The 23757-nt window shown below is 46.9% G+C and overlaps 1 protein-coding gene across 7 annotated transcripts in view; it reads left to right on the forward strand.

The window, feature by feature from the left end:
- Positions 1-208: 208 nt before the first annotated feature.
- LOC118398364 (histone-lysine N-methyltransferase ASH1L-like) overlaps positions 209-23757 on the forward strand; it is a 44772-nt gene continuing 21223 nt past the window's right edge. Inside the window, exons 1-12 of one of the 7 annotated variants that reach the window (XM_052470620.1) lie at positions 209-1445; positions 2176-2295; positions 5841-6595; positions 7367-8286; positions 8317-11861; positions 13613-14282; positions 14459-14632; positions 14768-14862; positions 14987-15060; positions 15321-15366; positions 15468-15576; positions 15814-16020. In XM_052470620.1, the coding sequence (XP_052326580.1) occupies positions 6035-6595; positions 7367-8286; positions 8317-11861; positions 13613-14282; positions 14459-14632; positions 14768-14862; positions 14987-15060; positions 15321-15366; positions 15468-15576; positions 15814-16020 (6401 nt within the window). In that variant the 5' untranslated portion in view covers positions 209-1445; positions 2176-2295; positions 5841-6034. Of the gene's footprint in view, positions 1446-2175; positions 2296-5840; positions 6596-7366; positions 11862-13612; positions 14283-14458; positions 14633-14767; positions 14863-14986; positions 15061-15320; positions 15367-15467; positions 15577-15813; positions 16021-23757 lie in introns of all 7 variants that reach the window. The other 6 variants (XM_052470615.1, XM_052470614.1, XM_052470619.1 and 3 more) reach the window with 6 other exon arrangements.

The raw sequence follows: 23757 nt of genomic DNA on the forward strand, positions 1-23757 counted from the left end.
TAATATGTAATACTTTGTTGTGTCATCATATACTTTGATGCATCAAATAATATGTACGATGTACATCATAATAATAATGCTGGTATCAAATAAATAATACTGTCTATCAATATGTCATCATGATATATCTGTACTGTCGTATCACATATCTCTCTCCCCCATCCCATCATCTATATACTTCTACTCTCTCTCACACTCCTCTTCCCCTCGTGTGACTGAGAATGCCCGTGTTGAATTGACAGAGACGATACGGGCTTAGCAGACATGGAGGCCCGATTAATGACCGAGGCCCATTACGACACGTCTCGGCTCAGCTAACGTTGTGTTGGAGAAGAGTCCATTCGAGTTTGGAGATATCAAGGATACCAATTGCTGTGAGGAGAAAAAAAAACAGGGCGAGGGACAAGAAATAGAGAGAGATCCATTTCGGAGCTCTGTTGATTCAACGCAGCCGCCATTTTGTTGACAGTTCGTCTTTTTTGAATAAGGCTGCATCTATTTTATTTAAATATTTGCTTCCTTTAATGTTGCTATTGCATTTGTCTCTACGCCTTTGACGGAAGAGTATTCTAAGGCATGGCTGTACTAGCTGACTCGCTAGCTTGCCTGCTAAATAATATTGCATCGTTAGCCGTCATAGTTTAGCTTTAGCTACAAAGCTAGCACGAGTCGCTACGCGAAAATGACAGGTTATTTGGTTTAGTTTGTATTAGTTTATTTGAGAACAGTCTGCGTTTATTTTCACAACATCAAATTATTTAAAGCTGTCAGACGGATACATTTCCCACAAGTACGGCCACGTTGCTGGAAATGTAAGTTATCCCAGCAAGGTAGCCCAGATGATGGCTTGCTAGCGAGCACCATTGATACAATGTAACATAGGTTGTTATTGGACGACCCATATAGCTTGTTACAAAATCAACACTGTCCTCCTATGAATTAATACATTGTAAATAGTCGCTACTGCACCGGCGATATTTTGTTGCCTCGTTCCAAAAAATGTCATTCTAGAATTGGCAACAATGTAATAATTTACTTCCTTTTGGCGTCTTGTCTAACTTTCTGTTTTTCGTTATATTTCTCTCGTAAGCAATATTACCGTGTTAGGACGTCGGTTTGGGGTCACTGCTAAACAATAACGTTAACTAGAATATGAATGAGCAGTTTAGCAATAGCTGACCACTTTGCTTATTACAGCAGTACTATTATCAAGTCAAATAGTCAGTTGATGCAAATGAGTTCTAAATGGGTACATTTTTGGGACATGTCAGAATTCGTAATTGATCTCCCAAAATAGGAATGGATGTATAATTTTGAAATTTCTCTAATCTTTGCGGTTTTGGCAAATCAGCAGTGGGGCATATACTGTGGCGACCATGTTGATACGCACGAAGGGGGGATTTCGATCCACATAATGTGAACACATTTTTTGGACTCCTACGGAGGTGAGTGGATGCATAATCTGAAAGATATACGTACTATTGTAGCTGTTGATATTGTCAATCTTTTATTATGAAATATGTATTTTGATGGATATATCTTGTGCTCACAATGCCCTGCACCCATCATTACAATGCATGGCGATTAAACGTTCTTGCATGAGGTGATTTGATATTGTAAAGAGATGTTATTCTCCAGCGCCAAACCGGTTTCTACATACACTACATGACCAAAAGTACATGGACACCTGTTCGTCGAACATCTCATTTGAAAATCATGGGCATTAATATGGAGTTGGTCCCCCCTTTGTTGCAATAACAGCCTTTACTCTTCTGGGAAGGCTTTCATCTAGATGTTGGGACATTGCTGCTGGGACTTGATTTTATTCAGCCACAAAAGCATTAGTGAGGTTGGGCACTGATGTTAGGCACCGATGTTGGGCGATTAGGCCTGGCTCGCAGTCGGTGTTCCAATTCATCCAAAAGGTGGGGTTGAGGTCAGGGCTCAAGTTCTTCCACACCGATCTTGACAAACCATTTCTGTATGGACCTTGCTTTGTGCATGGAGGCATTGTTATGCTGAAAAAGGAAGAGACTTTCCCCCAAACTGTTGCCACAGTTGGAAGCACAAAATCATCTAGAATGTCATTGTATGCTGTAGCGTTAAGATATACCTTCACTGGAACTAAGCGGCCTAGCCCTCGACCAAACTTGACATTTGGCACTATGTATTCAGGCAGGTAGCTTTTCTCCTGGCATCTGCCAAACCCAGATTGGTCCATCGGACTGCCAGATGGTGAAGCGTGATTCATCACTCCAGAGAACACGTTTCCACTGCTCCAGAGTCTCAATAGCGGTAAGCTTTACACTACTCTAGCTGACACTTGGCATTGCGTATGATGATTTTAGGCTTGTGTGCAGCTGCTCGGCCATGAAAACCCATTTCATGATGCTCCTGAAGTTTAGTTATTGTGCTGATGTTGCTGATGTTGAAACCGAGGACAGATGGTTTTTACGCACTACGTGCTTGTGTGTTCTACCACTTCGTGGCTGAGCTGTTGTTGCTCATTGACATTTCCACTTCACAATAAAAGCACTTACAGTTGACCGTGGCAGCTCTAGCAGAGCAGATATTTGACCAACTGACTGACTTGTTGGAAAGGAAGCATCCTATGATAGTGCCACGTTGAAAGTCACTGATCTTTTCAGTAAGACTAAGGCCATTCTACTGCGAATGTTTGACTATGAAAATTGCATGGCTGTGCTCAATTTTATACACCTGTCTGCAACGGTTGTGGCTAAAATAGCCTAATCCACTCATTTGATGGGGTGTCGACATACTTTTGTGTGTATATATAGTGTATGTGAAAACAGTGGGAATCTATTTTCTGTGGTTGAAGACAAGGTAAAAAAAATGCTTCTCTTACATCACAGGCTTGGATTAAAAGTAGAGATTTTCAAAACCTGCGACAAGTTGGTAGCCCAACGGATGGTATTTTCTTGCTTCCCATGTCACTGCAAATTTGTTTGCACTGATTTTAAAATGTTTAAACTTTTTGGCTAGAACTTTTTTAACTTTATTTTTTTGCTACAAAAAATAGAAATGTGCCATTCACATATGTTTACACTGGTATTGTGCTGTCGATAAAGAAATGAGGTTGATAAGTGGTACAGTTGCCCTTTAAGTTAGGGCAATACAGCTGTTTGGGACCTGATTTATCATGGTTCTTGAGATAAATCAGAAACTGTAGCTTATTTAGTTTTGTCACGTCAATCAGTAGTTGTTGCGTTTGTTGTGAGTTTAGGAAGTAAGCAGTGTAGCTACAACACATGGGTAAAGATCGAATCACCTGCGGTTGTGGTTGAGGCTTTGGTCTCTTAACGTTTAATATATATCGTTTTTTATTTGAACCTTTTATTAAACTAGACAAGTCAGTACAGAAAAAAAAAAGTTTTTTCCAATGACGGCCTACACCGGCCAAACCCGGACGACGCTGGACCTATTGTGCGCCGCCCAATTGGACTCCCAATCACGGCCTGTTGTGATACAGCTTGGAATTGAACCAGAATGTCTGTAGTGGCACCTCTATCACTGAGATGCAGTGCCTTAGACTGCTGCGCCACTCGGGAGCCCCCGAGTCAGTTATAACTGATACTAATAACAGTTTGAAAAGATTTACAATAATTGAGTCAGCGGCCTGTGATAGTTTCATAATGAAAACGTTTTAAGATCGGTCCTCCTATCCTGAGCATGCTATTGAGGCTGCTTTAAATACTGCTCTATTGGGAAATCAGAAGTGAGGGACAACATGTGCAAAAGTTAAACGATTATTTGATCTCCGACTTTTCCTTTTTTTGAGTCGGAATATTCCCCCACGTGACTTTACCAAACCTCTTTATGTACATATGACATTGGCTCTACATTGAAATGTAACCTAATAGAAATAAGGTGATGTTTCCTTCTGTAACCTCAGGAGTATTCTCTCTGAATGTTAATTGTATCGCTAGAGTAGTAGGCTAACACATTATTTCCCTGTCCTGAGAATAACTGTCCCACTGACTTGAGAATAACCATGAGTGTCGGGGCGGACGAGGACGCTTTAGAGCTGCTCTCAATCAGCTTTTTTGATATATTGATATGTAGCCCTGATATGCAAGAAGAAAAAATAGTACAATCTTTGGTCAGATTGTTTGGAAATATTGAACTAGGTAATTGGCATAGTGTCGTTCTGTTCACGCAGAACACCTTTTTAGACTGGGAGAGATGTTTTGACTCAATGTCATGCTTAACTCTAGTCTTGTGTCAGTAGCCATTTACATCCCTTGCTACTACAGCCAATTACTTTTGGCATACCAGCACTCAGATCAGCGGAAGCTACACAATGAATTTGCACACACACTAACACTTTAAGCAGTGGGTTTTGAAGAACTAGGGGAATGATTGTCACAGAGTGAAGCAAGGACATGGGGAAAGGAGAGAGAGAGAGAAGAGTGGGGGGGAAAGAAATGTGTTTTCGATTAGTAGGAAACCAGTGACTAGTTTGTCCTCTGTTCCTGGAGCATTCCAAGTGAGTGAAAGGGAGAGGGAAAGTAGAGTGGGGCAGAAAGGAGGGAGGTGTGATTTGAGTGTGGTATGTGTAACGGGGGGGCATGGTGGAAGTTAGAGGCGAAGTGGAGTGAGTAATTGAAATAAACATGGAGAAGTGGGCGTGGGGAAGCACAGGCAAGACTCCCAAGTTCTGGCCCACAGTTGTGATTCTGCAGAAAAAGCTTGCTCCCCCAAGCCCTAGAAGCTACAAGGAAAACAATCCAGAACAAGTATTCTCTCAGGCTTCCGAACAATGTTGATTTTAGAACTCTGACTGCTTTATCGGATGACTTGTAAAGACTTTCCTTAGGCATGCTCTGGCTCCACTAAATTAATCTGTTAGTGCTTTCTGCCACAGTAGGGCAGGCACAGAGAAACCGTCAGCATGCTGCTCTCTCTCATTGGCTGCTCCAGAGTGGCTGGGAACAGCGGCTGGATCCTCTGTCCCCCAGAGGGCCCAATGTGCTGAGGTCACAGTTCTGAATCGCCTCCAAATGACTTCACCAGGAGAAAGCACCTGCTTTGGGCGAGCCCGCATTAAATCATTCAGTGGCCGTAGGGAGCCGGAGCGGACCATTTCTTTCGTACGAACACGTCCGTCTTTCGAGAACACAATTAGGAACCTTGCCGCAGCACTAAGCTCGGAGCAATTTGAGAGACATTTTCACAAAAACTAATGAGAGATCCATGGGGGGTTGGTTCATTTAGCAGCTTATTACAAATCACCTGGGTGGTGGGGTCTGTAGCATGATGCACTACAGTAGCCGTAATGCTCTGTAACCATATCTGAGGGTCAGAGCTCAGAGTGCTGGTCTAGGATCAGGTTCCCACTGTCAACGTATTCCTATTAGTTGTGATCTAAAAGGCAGAACTGACCCTGAACCAGTTCTCTTACTCAAAACACTTGATAGTGACATTATAGACCCTGTACCTTGGACCTGGAGGGTTATTGGGAGTTGAAGTTCTCGATAGTGGATGGATGTTATTGAGTCCTTGAGCATCAGAACTACACCTCTTGTCAAATACACACCCAGCTGTGTAAATAGGTCACAGATTGAGGGAAGCTGTAAGGACAAACGCATCATAAAAAGTCGCCGAGTGAAGAAGGAAAGCTGCTAAGCAAATAATGTTACAAATATTTCACCTCTCTCTTCTCCTCGCTCATTTACTATGCTAAAGGATGCCTCGCAGTGATAAGTAAAGTCAGTGTTTTTGCTCAGTTTACTGACTAATATCAAACTTTTGTATTTTCTCTTTGCTATTCCCCACCTTGTTCTACCCCCTCACATCTCTACCTGTAATTCTCTCTACAGCTTGAAGGACGGAGAAAGAGGGCTGGGCAGCCAGGAAGGGAGAAAAGACACCGAGCAAGGATTGCTTTTTAGCTTCCCCAATATCCCCCTTCACCCCTATCCCGTCTCTTCCTGGACCGCTGCCTTTTCCTAGAAAACTGTACCTGCCGTCCGAAACATCCCTCCCTAGTCACCCCTCACCCCCTAAATCTCTGATGGATCAGAGGACTCAGGGGGGGCCTGCTACTCCACCCCCCCTCTCCATCACTGCTCCCCATGGGGAGCGAGAGAAGGCAGGAGGGGGTGGGAAGAAAGACGAGGAGGAGAAAGAGGCGTCGCAGAAAGACTCCTCTTCTGCTGCAGGTGGAGGAGGGGGCTCCGGTGACCAGCAGCAGTCACCCCAGTTCTCTGTCAAAGAGACTAGCCTCCATGAGGGCAACGTCAAACTCAAGATTGGCCTGCAGGCCAAACGCATGAAGAAGCCGCCCAAGATCCTGGAGAACTACGTGTGTCGGCCGGCTTTCAGGGCCACTGTGAGACCCAGCGGGCGCGGAGGGGGCCGCGGGAGCCGCGTAGGAGTCAGAGCAGGCGACGGGGTCAACCAGACCCAGAGCCCAACACATGGCAGGGAGAGAGAGCAGAGTCCTGGCATTAAACGACCCACCCCACCGTCTTCGTCTCCCTCTGCTGTTGCTGCCCCCACTCCTCCTCCACCTGTTTCTTCGCCTTCCACCACTTCACCCAGTCGAGTGAATGGGAGTACTCCAGCTAAAAGGGTAAGCAAGGCAAGCATGTTTTAGGGTAGGACTTTGATCGAGAAACCATATCCCTGTCAAACAAGGTATCCTAACTGAAGAGGCTGTTAGGAATTCCACAAGACCTGTCTGGCTTTGGACTGTGCCAAAAAGAGGCAAAGCAATACTGTCAGCCAGTTCACTCATTTCTCTTCTAGCATTGTTTCGCCGGTTTGAATTCAGAAGTTATACTTGTAAAGCTGATTTTTGCTTAATATTTTGAACAATCTGTTTCTTTGTCTGTATTCTCTTTGTGTCCAACTCTGGCTTGTCTCCCCTTCCAATCATTCCCTGCATCTCAACTCTTTCCTCTCTCTCCTCTGTCCCAGTCTGACCCTAATAAGTGTTATTGAGTCTAGAGGATCTTTTTCTCGAGGCAGAACTGGGACAGAAAATCCCATCAATGAACTGCAAGTTACATAGGACTAAACAAAACCTGATTGGATTCCATGTAGACCGTCTAGGTAGACTTATTGACAGGGTTGTGCTTTACGCCTGCTTTATGTGGTTATCAAATGATTCTTTCAGAGCTTCATTTTATTCTATTAGGTTTTTTTACTCTAGGTAATTACCAGAAAGCATTACCTGGGTTTGGATACGTATCAGAAGATTACAAATGTCAAAATAGTTATTCTAGAAAATAGATTACTTTGTGGAACATGACCATACCTTTCTAGGAGCTACCTTTCTGGTAGGCCTTATCATTCTGCAATCAATGGTTTTTATATTTGATTATTTGTATCCTCTTTACAGGGTCCTCCAAAGCTGGCCTGCAAGTCAGACAAGTCGGAGGCGAAGTCGGACGGGAAATCCGCCATCTCGACGGAGAGACCCCTGAATCTTCACCGCCCTTCTGCAGATGGCAAAACGCACCACGCCTCTGGGAAGAAGATTCCCATGCCCCAAACCAAGTCTCCGACCTCCTCCCCCTTCCCTCCTGCGCCCCCATCACAGGAACCCAGCGTGGAAGGCGTTACCAATCCCCCTGGGTACATTTACAGCAGTGCGGGTCTGGAAGAGAAGGACCGGGGCATTCCTAGTTGGGGGGCTCCTACTGTCACTGAGAAACTAGCGCAACTCATCGCCACCTGCCCTCCCTCAAAGGCCACCAAGGTGAAACCCCCCAAAACGACTCCCTCTCCCACCACCCACACCACTTCTAACTTTATGGCCCCCACCCAAAAGCAGCGAGACCGCGCTATGGTCAACAGGGCAACCTATTCTAGAGCGGTCCACCTAGCTCCACCCCCTCCTGTCTCTCGCCCTCCTGGCCGCCCCTATGGCTCCAGGAACAATAAAGACTGTGTTTCGGAGAAGTCACCCACCCCACCTGGGAAAGAGGAGGCAGATGGAGCCGGCAAGTCTGGCAGCAGTAGCAACAGCAGTCGCAGCAGCAGCCCTGTGCTGACCTACGCCTGCGGCAACAGCCGCCTGGCAACAACTTCAAAGGACAACAACAGCAACAGTAAAGGTGCGAAGCCGCCACAGTCCCGTCTCACTCACTGCCCACCACCCCACTCCGCCTCCTCCTCTTCCTCCTCCTCACCCTCTTGTTTGTCATCTTGCTCCTCATCAGAGAAGAGGACAGGGAGCCTGTCATGTCGCCCGGGCTCCCAAGCCTCTCAAGGACACCACTCCAGAGACCAAGAAAGTCCCTCCCAGGCAGAGGAGAGGTACAGCAGTGAGAGGGACAGCAGTGAGAGGGACAGCAGTGAGAGGGACAGCAGTGAGAGAGACAGCAGTGAGAGGGACAGCAGTGAGCATGACCGGCACGACCCCAGAGACTTATCCAAATGCCCCCCTCCTTCAGCATCCAGCAAGCAGGAGTCCAAGACTAAGGGGGCTAATCAGTCACTCAGAGGGGAGAGAAGCAAGAGCTTGAGCCCCAGTAAACGCAGTCCCAACCCCAGTAAACGCAGTCCCAACCCCAGTAAACGCAGTCCCAACCCCAGTAAACGCAGTCCCAACAGGGAAAGGGACGGTCGCACCCGCTGCATCTTCAGTCCTCTGGAGACTGTGAGATGGACTGCCTCGCCACCAGAGCCTGCCGGCGACCGTTCACCTCCTCCTCTCAGAGACGAGTCCCCTGGAGAAGAGTCACCGGGCTCGCCTCCAGGGCAGGACAACAAACCCCTGAAGAAGCGGCGAGGCAGAAAGCCCCGCTGGACCAGAATAGTGAACCGGTCACAGAGGGCGGGCCAGGGCTGCCCAGTTGACCAGCGCGAAGCCATTGTGCCTTTATCCTCAGGCCTTGATACTCCCCCACCTATACGCAGGCCTGTAGGACGGCCTCCTAACCCTAATAAGGTCAAGCCTTCCGCCGTGTCTCAACTCTTTCCACAGCCAGCCAGGAAAAGGGGGCGGCCCAAGTCTAAAATGCCCAGGCTGGACGCCCCCACTCGGGGACGTCCCCCTCACAAACTGGTCCCATCCAAGGTCTTTTCTTTACACAAGTCAAAAGAGGAGCAGGACCCCCCTGTTCTCCACCCGGAGGTGGACCTAAATCCTCCCAAACCTATGCCGAGGAAGCGGGGGCGACCCAAACGCCTGCCCCCCACCTTGCCGCAGGAGGGTCAGCCCCCCACTCTGGCACCGGAAGGGGGAGATGGGAAACAGTTCCGGACCAAGGGCAACGGGCAGCTCATCATGAAAACCATCATAGGCAAGATCAATAAGATGAAGAGTGTGAAACGCAAACGGTTCCTCAGCCAGATCCTATTGGGACCAGGGTCTGGACCAGAGCAGGAGCCCCCCAGAGGAACTGCCAGTGGGGTGGTGGGCCAGGTAGCAGCTGCAACCCAGTCTCTATCCTCCTTGGCTGCTTCTTTCGGTGGCAAACTGGGACCCCAGATCAATGTAAGCAAAAAGGGGACAGTATACATGGGGAAAAGGAGAGGGCGCAAACCTAAAGCATCAACAAGCCCCTCATTGGCAGCTTCAACACCACCCCCGGAGGGGCCTTTCCTGTCCCCAAACACCACATCGCCCCTCCACCACCATCAGTCCCAGTCGCAGCAGCACCATCTCCCCACTGCTGAGGTTTTCCCCTCCCCCTCGCTCTCCCAGTCCAGTGGAGGACAGAGCCCCATCAGTGATGCCTGCTTTGTGGAGCCAGGGGCAGTGCACTTCCTGACACACCCACACTTCCACTCCCACCACGTCCACCACTCGTTCCCCTTCCCTCCCCCGACGTTCTCAGCCCCCTCCCCTCGCACTCTGGGCTCCTCGGCTGCCGTGGCCTCCCAGAAGAAGTCGTGCCGTGGCTACCATCACCACCACCACCATTACAGGCAGCACTACCACTACCGTAAGATATCCCCTCCCAGGCCTCTCCACCCAACATCCCCTGCACCTCTGAGTGAACTGAAGGAAGCCACCCCCTCGCCCGTCAGTGAGTCTCATAGCGAGGAGACTGTACCCAGCGACAGCGGCATAGGAACAGACAACAACAGCACTTCTGACCGGGGAGAGAAGGCCTGCGGTGTGGGGATGCCACCTGGGATGGCCAATGGCCTGCTAATGCCAGGGGTGATGGGCTCAGCTGTGGGGGTAGGAGTTGGGGTGAACCCTCATGGTGGACTAAGACACTCGTCCTCAGTGCTGCTGGAGCACCCCTCATCCTCTCCGTCACCGCTGGGGGTGAGATCCTCACCCGACCCCCGCAGGCCCCACCCGGCAGCCCCTCCCTCCACACTAGTGGGCCACAAAGAGAAACACAAGCACAAATGCAAGCGCCGGAGCCACGGCTGCCCAGGCTACGACAAGCTAAAGAGGCAGAAGCGCAAACGCAAGAAGAAGTACCTGCAGCTGCGCTCCCGGCGCCAGGACCCTGACTTCCTGGCCGAGCTGGATGAGATTGTGTTGAGGCTGAGTGAGATCCGGATAGCGCACCGCACCCCAGCTCACAGACTGGGCAGTGGGCTGGGGATGCCCCTGGGAGCTGAAGGAGCGAGCAGAGTACCAGGGTCGGGTGTCAGGGCCGCTGGGACCATGGGAGGTGCTGGTGGCCCCCCTCCGCATCACTACCTGCACAGAGACCTGCTCCCCACAATCTTCAGGATCAATTTCAGCGGCTACTACTCCCCCCACCCCTCATACCCCTGTGACTCTCTGCACTACGTCCGCAAGCCAGACCTGAAGAAGAAACGCGGGCGCCCTCCAAAGCTGCGGGAGTCATTGTCAGACGTACCTTTTGTTCACGGGCTGGGGTTCCCGCTATCTAGCGCCGGGTTCTACCACCCATCCTACAGTGTTCCCTACTCCTCTGGTCCCCTTGGCCTGGGCTACTACAGAGGATACCCCCCAGCCAGCGCCCTGTACCCCCATCACCAGAACCCGCTTTCTGCCCCATCCCACCACTCCCATCATTCCCCCTCCTTCCACCCGCCGCCTCCCCCTTCCTACGTGCACCACCACCACCCGTCACACCTCCTGCTCAACCCCTCCAAATTTCACAAAAAGAAACACAAGTTGCTGAGGCAGGAGTTCCTGGGTGCGGGCCGGTCTCCCGTACTCTACCCTACTATGTCCTCAGAGCTGTCGTTCGGCTGGCATCACAAACACAAACACAGGCACAAACACAGAGAGCGCTGTGCCGAGGAGGACGGGGAAGAGGGAGGAGGAGGGAGCCGAGGTGGAGTGGGAATGACCGAGAGCCCGGGATCGGGAAGAGAACGCGGAGCCAGCGGTGCTGGAATGGCCGAATCTCTGCAGCGCTGCCACTTCGGAAGAGACTCCACCCCTACTGCCACCAGTGCCAACAACCAGGCCACGGCCAACTCCCCTTCCTCGTCCTCCTCTTCCTCAGCCGAGAGGTACAAGCGCAAGGAGACATCCCTGTCTTGCCTTGGGCCCTCTCGCCTGACCCAGGGCAGTGCTGGGCCCCGGGGCCACCACCCCGTAGAGTCCTGGTTCAGGATGGGAAGCTCTGAGGCAGACTACGCTAAACTCTCCCGGATCCCTGCGGGGGCCGACCAGGGTCCGTTCACAGAAGGGCAGGGAGAAGACCCGGCGGGCTGCTCAGACAGTGAGGAGGAAGACGAGGAGCCCCTCACGCCCACAGATGAGATGGACCCCGACTCCCAGGACCCCCCGCACCACACCAACCTGTTCGCCACCGCCCTGACCAGCACATCGCTGAGGGGAGTCGGAGGCAGGAAGGGAGTGGCAGCGGAGAGTGCGAACTTCTCCCGGATGGAGCTGATGCTGAAAAAGGACCACTCCACGTCAGCGGAGAGGAGAGAGTTGGGTGAGTCACTGTAACAGGGCGTTCTGTTAGAGGGATGTTAGCCTACAGTACCACTGTCTTGCTGAAATCTAGTGTGTACATCAATGTGAGGGAATCCTCAGCTGTTTTTAGGCTATTTGCTTTGATAGAAATTACTTTTTTGAGAGCGTTCAAAATCCCTGTGCTATTTATAGCTCCGACTATGATTTCTGCACCAAAATGTATCTTTGTACTACTTCGGAATTTGACCCAAATTGAATCTGACATTGTGAAGGTTATTGAATTGTGCACCAAGTTCACTTCCAAAAATAGTTCCGCTGCTGGTGCTTCAAGAATTCAGCGGTTTCTGTTTTGATTGAATGATGTCGCTTAGCTTAATTTCTTGGCAGTAAAGTAGTGAAATTGGCCTGGTATGCATAGCCATTAGTGGCAGTATTGATTCCAGGGTTATGTGTCCGTGCAGTGACCCCTTTGCAAACCACCATATGGCATAGTGAGCACTGAACACTGGGTGTCCCAAATTTCACCCTTTTCCCTTTATAGTGCACTACTTCTGACCAGAGCCTTGGTTAAAAGTATTGTGCTATAGAATAGGGTGCAATTTGGGACATGTCCATTATCTCTGCTTAATCACAGCGTTCAATGACTCAATATACCCTTTAGAAATCCCTTGGAGGGACACAATGCCATCCCTTGTACGTGCATCTACCGTCCACCGGCCCTGACATTAGATAGCCCTAACCTGTGATTAAGGGCTTGGCAGCAAAACCCCCATAATTACGTAAACGGCCCTGCTTTGTGTGTGGTTGTCATTGTAGCCATGTAGGATGTACAGCGAGATGTTTTGTCCCTAAGAATAGTAAGAAAAGTCTTGTCGTGATAGTTGAGCTGGATGTTTTGTTACAGGCTATATTTGGTAGGCTTCCTTCCCCATCAAAGCTGTCAAACTGAAAGGCTGTTTCTGTCTGTCTTAGATCTCTGTGTACACAGCTAATATAGCTGGACAGGTAAGTCTGAGTGCTTTGGGTAATGATTCTGCTTCATCAAGCTGCCTTTGACTGCGAGATGGGCGTGTGTGCCTGTTACTGTGCATGTGTGAGGAGGCCAGGCACGCTTGGGTGGAAGGCTCCTGGTGAGGTAAGCATGCAGCATGGTGTAGTTTGAACCCAGCCAGGGTAATCCAGGATTAGAGCTCAGGACACAGGGTCGTCCAGCGGTCAGACTGCACCACCACCATGGAGGTAGCCTAGTCGGCAGGGAGGTGGAGTGTGGAAGAACCTCGCACAGGAGTGTGAACCAGAGGAGAGAAACGTGGGGAGAAGCAGCAGAGGGGAGGGGGAGCCGGTGGAGTGCCCAGGTGCTGATTGGGCAAACTGACAGTCCCCTTTTAGTGAACGGTGCTACTATAAGTAATGTGAGTGGACTAAATGCAATAAGCTGAGAAAGTCTGGCGTCATTGTTCGTTTACATGACGTTGCGTTTCAGTCTGGTGAGGTGGGCCTAGTCTATATGTCTATCTGTTATAAATTGCATTTTGGTGAGGGAGGGCAGTGGATGTCAAGTTGATTAATTTCCTTTCAATTAAAGATTAAGCCTTGATCATTATTAGGCAGCATTGAAAGACGGAGGCTAGATGTCGGCCTAACAGTGGAAGTAAGCTAGGACTTGGAATAAATACAAGTTCACAAGTGTCACGCTGCAGCTTATTCCCATGTTTATCATCTAATCCCCCCCCCTCTCTATCTTCTCTGTCCTTGTCTGTTTATGTGCAGGCAATACATCAGGTGTCCAGACCCGAGGTGACCACTCTGCCCCTGAGGACCACCTCATGCAGCACCACAACCACCACCCTCTGTTCCACTCCCTTTCTTCCTCCTCCGCCTGCCTCTCCCACTGCGGCCACGACTCACCCTCCCAGGGCTGCTGCCTGGACAATGATGCCTCCCCGCAGCACCACTCCCACCGGGCCCAGCCCTCCAAACACAGCCTGCACCACGTCAACAAGATCCTTCGTGCCAAGAAGCTCCAGAGACAGGCGAGGACAGGCAACAACGTGGTCAAGAAGAGGGGCCCCGGGCGCCCCAGGAAGCATCCCCTGCCTTCCCCGCCCCCATCGCCGCCCCCTCCGGCTGAAGTGACCCAGCCCAGGCACCGGGACCGAGGAGGAGGGTCAGGGGGAGGAGCGTGTAAAGAGGACACGGTGACAGACGCGATCGAGTCGGTGGTCCAGGGCCAGCGCAGGAAAGGCCAGAAGAGGAAACCCTGGGAGAGAGATGGGGAGGAAGAGGGGGAGGAAGGGGAGGGTGAGGAGGTAGCGGAGCGCGAGAAGGTGGAGGAACGAGCGCTGGACAGGGAGGTGAATCTGGGAGGCCTGGGGATGAGGTCCAGAGCCGGGGGAGGAAGAGGCTGGCTCACCCAAGAGGAGCTGCAGCGCTTTCGCAGGTAAAACCACCACCGCAGATCAACACGTGATTATAGCCTCAACAGTGAGCACTGTGATCATGATGCTGCTTACTTTCATAGGCAGTGCTAATTTTAGATCTTAGCAGCTGTGTGTATATATAGGAGAGTCTATCAAGCCAGTCATTACTTTAAAGTGAGTCTTGATTCTATTTCAGTGCTCTGGAGGGGAAACCAGATGGCCCCTCCTCCCCGGAACCTCCGGGCACCGTCTCCATGGAACAAGCTCCACCCATGCCTATAACCAGCGTACGGGAGAAGAGGGCAGCCAGGCCTCCAAAGAAGAAGTACCAAAAAGCTGGGCTCTACTCTGATGTGTACAAGACTGCGGAGTGGGTCCCATAATTGTGCCAGACATAAAATCTGGATAACCCGTTTGCTTACCAAAGTTCAAACCAGTAATATTTAGGGCATATATGGACATCTCACTCGCTCTTATTTTTTTGTTGTCCCTGTTTCTCTTTCAGTCCTCGCAGTCAGATCCTGCAACTGAAGAAAGAGAAACTGGAGTACACACCTGGGGAACACGAGTACGGGCTTTTTCCTGCCCCCATCCATGTCGGTGAGTATCCTTTGCACGCAAACGCACACATTTTGTCATGACATGTTACTGTGTCTTAAAATCAACTCCCTCGTTCCCCTCACGTATTCTGTTATGTTCTGTCTCCCCCCCCACCCTCTTTCAGGAAAGTACCTAAGACAGAAGCGCATTGATTTCCAGTTGCCTTACGACATCTTGTGGCTGTGGAAACATGACCAGGTGATCATTTATGTTCACTGCTAAGTGTTGTTCCTTCAGAGTCGATAAACTATAATGGGAATTTGTTCAATCTATGTAAGGGTTTGTCTCTTTTATGACGTAAGGCCTGCGACAGACTAGCGTCCTGTCCAGCAGGTGCACTTGAACATCAAGCTTTCCTCACTCTACAAAAACAGGAGATAGGCTCCTGCACTAAGGGCAGTTCTGGCTCGGACAAGGCTACTTATGATGTAATAACCTACATTTCTTGGTCGTTTTAGCTCTACGAGAAGCCTGACGTCCCCCTTTATAAAAAGATCAGATCAAGTGAGTTCACACTCTTTTCTACGGTCCAGTCAATAAAAACTTAACCAAACACTATTTCATGCTGAGTGTGTCTGACCTTGTGTAACCTGTTTCCGCTGTAGACGTCTATGTGGATGTGAAGCCTGTCTCGGGTTATGAAGCCACCACCTGTAACTGCAGGCCTTCCGGGGAAGCCGTTGACAGAGGCTGCCTTGACGAATGCCTCAACAGGTATAAACACTGGCATTGGAGATTAAAATAGACCCACACACTGGCATATGCTCCCTGAAGTGCCATGCTTATCTACAAGGAAAACTCGTTCAAACCTGCGTGGGTTTTCAATTTACATCAATATTCAGACACCTGCCTTGGAATAGCATCTCAAGATGTGAATTGAATTCAGAATTATTTAAAGAATCTTGGTGTCTCGCACTTAGCAGTAATACGTATTTTCTTCCACTCCCTCAGGATGAGCTTTGCCGAGTGCTCTCCCGGCACCTGTCCCTGCGGGGAGCAGTGTGACAACCAGCACATCCAGAGGCATGAGTGGGTGCAGTGCCTGGAGCGCTTCCGTGCCGAGGGCAAGGGTTGGGGCATTCGCACCAAGGAGCCCCTCCGCTCAGGCCAGTTCATCATCGAGTACCTGGGAGAGGTCGTCAGCGAGCACGAGTTCAGGTGAGATAGATTTGAATGCATGTATTGATACACTATATATACAAAAGTATGTGGACATCCTTTACAATTTGTGGATTCTTCAATTTCAGCCACACCCGTTGCTGACATGTATAAAATCGAGCACACAGACATGCAATCTCCATAGACAAACGTTGGCAGTAGAATGGCCTTATTGAGGAGCTCAGTGACTTTCCACGTGACCCTGTTATAGGATGCCAACTGTCCAACAAGTCAGTGCGTACAATTTCTGCCCTGCTAGAGCTGCCCTAGTCACCTTTAAGTGCTGTTATTGTGAAGTGGAAACGTCTAGGAGCAGCAATGGCTCAGCCGCAACATGGTAGGCCACAAAAGCTCATAGAACGGGGCCGCCGAGTAGCGGAGCGCTTATAAATCGTCCTTGGTTGTAACACTCAATACCAAGTTCCAAACTGCCTCTGGAAGAAACGTCAGTCCAAGAACTGTTCATTGGGAGCTTAATGAAATGGGTTTTCATGGCCGAGCAGCCGCACACAAGCCTATGATCACCATGCGCAATGCCAAGCATCGGCTGGAGTAGTGTAAAGCTCACCGCCATTGGACCCTGGAGCAGTGGAAAAGCATTCTCTGGAGTGATGAGTTCAATAATTACGCTTCAATAAATCTGTGTTTGGCGGATGCCAAGAGAACGCTACCTGCCCCAATGCATAGTGACAACTGTAAAGTTTGGTGGAGGATGAATAATTGTCTGGGGCTGTTTTTCATGTTTTGGGCTAGACCCTTTAGTTCCAGTGAAGGGATATCTTAATGCTACAGCATACAATGACATTCTAGATGATCCTGTGCTTCCAACTTTGGCAACAGTTTGGGGAAGGCCCTTTCCTGTTTCAGCATGACAATGCCCCCGTGCACAAAGCGAGGTCCGTCTAGAAATGGTTCGTCAAGATCGGTGTGGAAGAACTTGAGCCCTGACCTCAACCCCATCGAACGCCTTTGGGATTAATTGGATGCTGACTTCGAGCCAGGCCTTATCGCCCAACATCAGTTCCCGCCCTCACTAATGCTTTTGTGGCTGATTGGAAGCAAGTCCCCACAGCGATGTTCCAACATCTTGTAGAAAGCTTTCCTAGAAGAGTGGAGACTTGTAGCAGCAAAGGGGGGATGAACTCCATATTAATGGCCATGATTTTCAAATGAGATGTTCACATACTTTTGGCCATGTAGTGTGTGTATGCATTAAGGGGCTAATCCTAACTTCCACAAGTCACATATTCACTTTGTGCTCTATTTTTATTAACAAATGTAATGCAATGGTAAATCTTAGCGCTGGGTGTAGCTATGTTCACAACCGGTACTATGAGTGTAGTAGGTGGCGGGTAAGGGCTGGGTTTGGATAAATAAACAAGTTGTAGGTGTGTCGAGGCTTGACCACCCCCCCTCACTGACCATTCTGAACATGCACCATGGCTAAATATGTGGTTGCTTCAAGTTGTGTATTTAGGTATGCCTTAGAAATCAAACGATGTATGGGCTGCATGATGCGACTACAGGCTATTGATGATTTGAGAAAGTGTAAAAAAAAAAAAAAGCTTACTCAGTTCCTTGCCTCAAGCTGCACAATGCTGTTCTCTCATCAAGTGGTCATATTTTCACCCATCATACTATTCTCAATTTAATTTTGACTTTCCAAATCGAAATAAATGTTAATATTAGTAATGGCCCATTTATCAAATGGGCAAGACAAAAAGACTTCCGGGATAGTGAATGGAGGCCACTTTCCCGCCAGTATGTTTTTAACTCATGTCTGTCTGGTAGTCTACTCCGGTAATCTTGCTGCGTGACAGGTGATATTCCGCCCAAACTCTGTATGCCATGGGCTCTCCAACCCTGTTCCTGCAGCTACCCAGTGCTAAATTTGGGAAACCAAGTGAAATCTGTTTGGCAACATCGATAGTAACATGTTTTAACAATGAAACATTTCATTAAACTGTTGACAGCCCCCCTCTCTGAGCGCTGAAGAAAGGAATGAAGGAGAGAGGGAGGAGATGGAAACTCACGGTGGTGAGATATTCTGTAGCTAAAGGTAATGTGTCCATCTATTAATTATGAAATTACTAAGCTAGTCAAAATAAAATGCACTAATTTGTAGGCTAAATCTGAATTTGTTTAATTTAGGCTAGACCATTCTGTACCAAATATCTTAAATAGGTATTCATTTGTTTTTCTGCCATGTGTAATATGCGGTAGGCTATATATCATATAATGGTACAATAATTTTAATTCAGCTTTTTTTTGGTGGACTTTGGCTCATATATTCAGTGCGTTCGGGAAGTATTCATTTTGTTACATTAGACTTATTCAAACATGTATGAAATAGCCCCCCCCCCCTTAATCAAGCTACACACAATACCCCATAATGACAAGGCAAGGACAGTTTTTTTATTTTAGAAAATTTAATCAAATAAACTATCACATTTACATAATTATTCAGACTGTTTACTTAGTACTTTGTTGAAGCACCTTTGACGGAGATTACAGCCTCGAGTCTTCTTGGGTATGACGCTACAAGCTTGTCATACCTGTATTTGGGTAGTTTTTCACATTCTTCTCTGCAGTTCCTCTCAAGCGCTGTCGGCTTGGGTGGGGAGTGTCGCTGCACTTCTATTTTCAGGTGTCATACCCAAGTGTCATACCCAAGGAGTTTCAATGCAGTAATCGCTGCCGAAGGTGCTTCAACAAAGTACTCAGTAAATGGTCTGGAATACTTACGTAAATGTGATATTTCAGTTTAGAATAGTTTATAAATTAGCAAGCATTTCGAAAAATCTGTTTTCTTTGTCATTGTGGGGTATTGTGTAAGATTGAGGGGGATATTTAAAAATTAAAAATAAATTGTTTTTGTGAATAAGGCTGTAACATAACAAAATGTGGAAAAAGTCAAGGGGCCTGAATACTTTCCGAGGGGCTTTATATATGTGCCTTCGAAACAATTCACACCCCTTGACTTCTTCCATATTTTCTTGTGTTTTTGCCTGAATTTAAAATGGGTTAAGTAGATATTTTTTGTGTCACTGGCCTACATGCAATACCCATAATGTTATGCTTGATTAACTAAAAATGAGAAGCTGAAATGTCTTGAGTGTATAATTAATTAACCCCTTTGTTATGGGAATCCAGAATATGTTCAAGGGTAAACAGTAGTAGTAATAACTTACATAAATTGCATGGACCCCATGTGAAATAAGTGTTTAACAAGATTTTAAAAAATGACTACCTCATCTTTCTACCCCACACACAATAGTGTGTGTATGTGTGTATATATATGTACACTGTTTTTGTATATATGTACAAAAACAGAAACATCCTCTCACTGTCAACTGTGTTTATTTTCAGTAAATGTAACATGTGTAAATATTTGTATGAGCGTATGATTCAACAACTGAGACATAAACTGAACAAGTTCCACAGACATATGACTAACAGAAATGGAATATTGTGTCCCTGAACAAAAGGGGGGGTCAAAATCAAAAGTAACAGTCAGTATCTGGTGTGGCCACCAGCTGCATTAAGTACTGCAGTGCATCTCCTCCTCATGGACTGCACCAGATTTGCTAGTTCTTGCTGTGAGACGTTACCCCACTCTTCCACCAAGGCACCTGCAAGTTCCGGGATATTTCTGGGAGGAATGGCCCTAACCCTCACCCTCTGGTCCAATAGGTCCCAAACGTGCTCAATGGGATTGAGATCCGGGCTCTTCGCTGGCCATGGCAGAACACTGACATTCGTGTCTTGCAGGAAATCACGCACAGAACAAGCAGTATGGCTGGTGGCATTGTCATGCTGGAGGGTCATGTCAGGATGAGCCTGCAGGAAGGGTACCACATGAGGGAAGAGGATGTCTTCCCTATAACGCACAGCATGGAGATTACCTGCATTGTCAACAAGCTCAGTCCAATGATGCTGTGACACACCGCCCCAGACCATGATGGACCCTCCACCTACAAATCGATCCCGAGTACAAGCCTCGGTGTAAAGCTCATTCCTTCGGCGATAAATGCGAATCCGACCAACTGTGACACAACTGCGACTCGTCAGTGAAGATCACCTTTTGCCAGTATTGTCTGGTCCAGCGACGGTGGGTTTGTGCCCATAGGTGACGTTGTTGACGGTGATGTCTAGGTGAGGACCTGCCTTACAACAGACCTACAAGCCCTCAATCCAGCCCCTCTCAGCCTATTGTGGACAGTCTGATCACTGATGGAGGGATTGTGTGTTTCTGGTGTAACTCGGGCAGTTGTTGCCATCCTGAACCTGTCCCGCAGGTGTGATGTTCAGATGTACCGATCCTGTGCAGGTGTTACACGTGGTCTGCCACTGCGAGGATGATCAGCTGTCCGTCCTGTCTCCCTGTAGCGCTGTCTTATGCGTCTCACAGTACGGACATTACAATTTATTGCCCTGGCCATATCTGCAGTCCTCATGCCTCCTTGCAGCATGTCTAAGGTACGTTCGTGCAGATGAGCAGGGACCCTGGGCATCTTTCTTTTGGTGTTTTTCAGTAGAAAGGCCTCTTTAGTGTTTTCATAACTGTGACCTTAATTGTCTACCAACTGTAAACTGTTAGTGTCTTAGTGACCGTTCCACAGGTGCATGTTCATAAATTATGGTTCATTGAACAAGCATGGGAAACAGTGTTTAAACCCTTTACAATGAAGATCTTTGAAGTTATTTGGATTTTTACGAATTATCTTTGAAAGACAGGGTTCTGAGTTTAGAAGCTGAGTTAGTGCTGAATTTAGAATCTCAAGCATTTCGCTACACCCGCATTAACATCTGCTAATCACGTGTATGTGACCAATAAAATTTGATTTTGATATACACATACATACCCAGGGTTGGGGAGTAACTGATTACATATAATCCGTTACATATAAGGGATTACAAAAAATCTGTAAAAATAATCCCTTACCGTTACCAGCAAAAAAATATTTTAATCTGATTGGATATTTTTGAAAAACTAGATTACTTTTTAAATCAGAAACGATGTTTGAGAACTCTTTGACACTTCTGTTTTTTTCAATGACATTCAAATCAGCGTTGAAGAAAGGCATACGTTTAAATTTGTTGAGCGAGTCTGACCATAAATCAGACCACTATGATGACACACCAAATGTGTTTGATGGATCGCAGGAATGGGCTTTTCTAGGCTATAGTCCAAGCTTGATCTTCCAATGGTTGCGACTGCTGTCGGCATCCAAAGATTATCCACTTTGAATAAACACTTGGAGGTAAGGATGACAGCAGTGGTGTAATCTACGGCGCCCGGATATCACTTATTGTTATCAACACAGCGCATTGATGTGAATCACACTGCTGCTCTCATTTACCTATTGTTGTGGATGGCTGTTCACAAATCTAAATGTGTATTTGAACCCAAAAACTTCAAGAAGTTTAAGCAGCTTATCAATCATTGTTTTTGAAACCAGTGGACAGCCAGTGAAAAACGTTCTCTTGCTTCAGCTGCATAGTTCGGATCCCAGCCTATGGAATAAAAGTAAGGCTTTTATTGCTCAATGTAATTCATGGTAAGAAACATCCATAGGCCTAATGGACACATGTTCAAACATACACACTTTTGATAGACGTAAAGGGGCAATCTGTAGTTTGTACATTTTTGTACTTATAAATGATATATCCATTGATTCTTAAGAATATAATTTATAAATGCCTCGAGCTTAGTTCAACTGTCACACTTCATAAGAACCCAAAATATAAGCTTGTTTCTCCAATGTTTGTAAACATTGTAAATGTGAACAAACACTGTCATGGATGGTCAGTCCTTTCATCGGTAGCCCTGTCTATTAATCTGAGAGTGGTTAAGTTTCTCCAGGCCCATCCCTCAGCTTTTTACCAAACGAGAGGCGGGGCAAACATTTTATTGTTTCATTTGTGGATTTGCTCTTTAAAAAACTGCATGTTATCAAGATGTCAAAGTGTCACCAACAAAAAGGTTAACAATAGGCCTATAGCAAATGCAGCATATGGCATTCACATGTAATAGCACTTTTCAGTAGTGCTCAAAGCACGCCATTCCATGAGCGAAACGTTTATTTTTCAAATCGAATCAATGAGCACAATCAGTCCTCCATGACAATAACATCATTAACAACAGAGTAGGGCTGGCTAATAAGCCCTTTGTTTTGGGGTTATGCTCAGGCAAGACAATTTGGCTAATTTATACTTACATATTTCCAAGTCCTGTTCTTGACGATCAAGGGGTATAACATTTATTGGAAGGAAGGGAGTTGTGATAGACTTAGTTTTTTAAATGTTAAGATATAATTTAATTATATTATACAGTAGAAAGTGATGGGTTAGAAGCCTACGGTGCTTCCTCCTTTAAAAGTTGCGTCATACTGCAGAACACCTTGTGGGCTGCTGCAACATTCTATGGCACGTTATTTAATTGTCAGCCATTCTTTACATTAATGCCAAGTAAGTGATAGTTTGCCAACCAGAGGGCAACTTTGAAGCATTTGAAAGTCTCCCATATTGGTATTACATGTAATAACGCAGTATATGGGATTGTTTTGAAGAAATTTGGCTTAATTGGATTAATGTTATGGTGTTTCTTTTCAGAGAAAAACGAAACCCTCATGGTATTCGTTAGGATGGAATGGAATATATTATGGGAATAGGATACAGCATAAGAGGATTCTAAATGAATATACAGTGCGTTGCGAAAGTATTCGGCCCCCTTGATTTGGCACGCCCAATTTTTCAGTTTTTGATTTGTTAAAAAAGTTTGAAATATCCAATAAATGTCGTTCCACTTCATGATTGTGTCCCACTTGTTGTTGATTCTTCACAAAAAAATACAGTTTTATATCTTTATGTTTGAAGCCTGAAATGAGGCAAAAGGTCGCAAAGTTCAAGGGGGCCGAATACTTTCGCAAGGCACTGTATAAGGGGCATAACATTTCCACACCCTAATTGTAGTGAAACCAATACTCATTTCGCCTATGCTAGGCCTACAGTATATCTACAAATATTTTTTTCAATGACGTGACTCTCTGCCAATAATTAGATTTTTAGATACTAATTTAGAATCCTACAATCCTCTAAGTATCCATTAGGATCTGTGAGAATATCTAAGGGGATTTTTATATAATTCTTAATTAATTAATAATAATCGCTTTTTTTAAGTAACAATATTTTGGAGATTTCCATTTTCATTTAACCTTGAGTGAGTGAGCAAGGAAAAGTACAACTTGATGGTCGGCAGTACAGTACTGGGTTATTTAGCTAAAGAATCCCAATGTTGTGCGGGCAGGGCACGCGGGAGACCGGGTTTCAATTCCCCGACGGGGAGGAAGGTGTAGGCTGTCCTTGTCAATAAGAATTTGTTCCATATGTGTTATTTCATAGTTGTGATGTCTTCACTATTATTCTACAATGTAGAGAATAGTAAATATAAAGAGATCTTGGAATGAGTAGGTGTTAACTTTTGATTGGTACTTAATTAATTTGCTTAATATTATGGTGTTTCTATTCCAAGAAAAAGAAAACCCCTCTGGCGCTGTACAACGTGACGGTCGGCAGTACAGTACTGGGCTATTTAGCTAAAGAATCCCAATGTTGTGCGGGCAGGGCACACGGGAGATCGGGGTTCAATTCCCCGATGGGGAGGAAGGAGTAGGCTGCCCTTGTAAATAAGAATTCATTTTTAAATTAATTTTTGGTGAAAATAAAAATCTCATT

The sequence above is a fragment of the Oncorhynchus keta genome, chromosome 19 (genome assembly GCF_023373465.1).
Source record: "Oncorhynchus keta strain PuntledgeMale-10-30-2019 chromosome 19, Oket_V2, whole genome shotgun sequence".
Classification (NCBI taxonomy): Eukaryota; Metazoa; Chordata; class Actinopteri; order Salmoniformes; family Salmonidae; genus Oncorhynchus; species Oncorhynchus keta.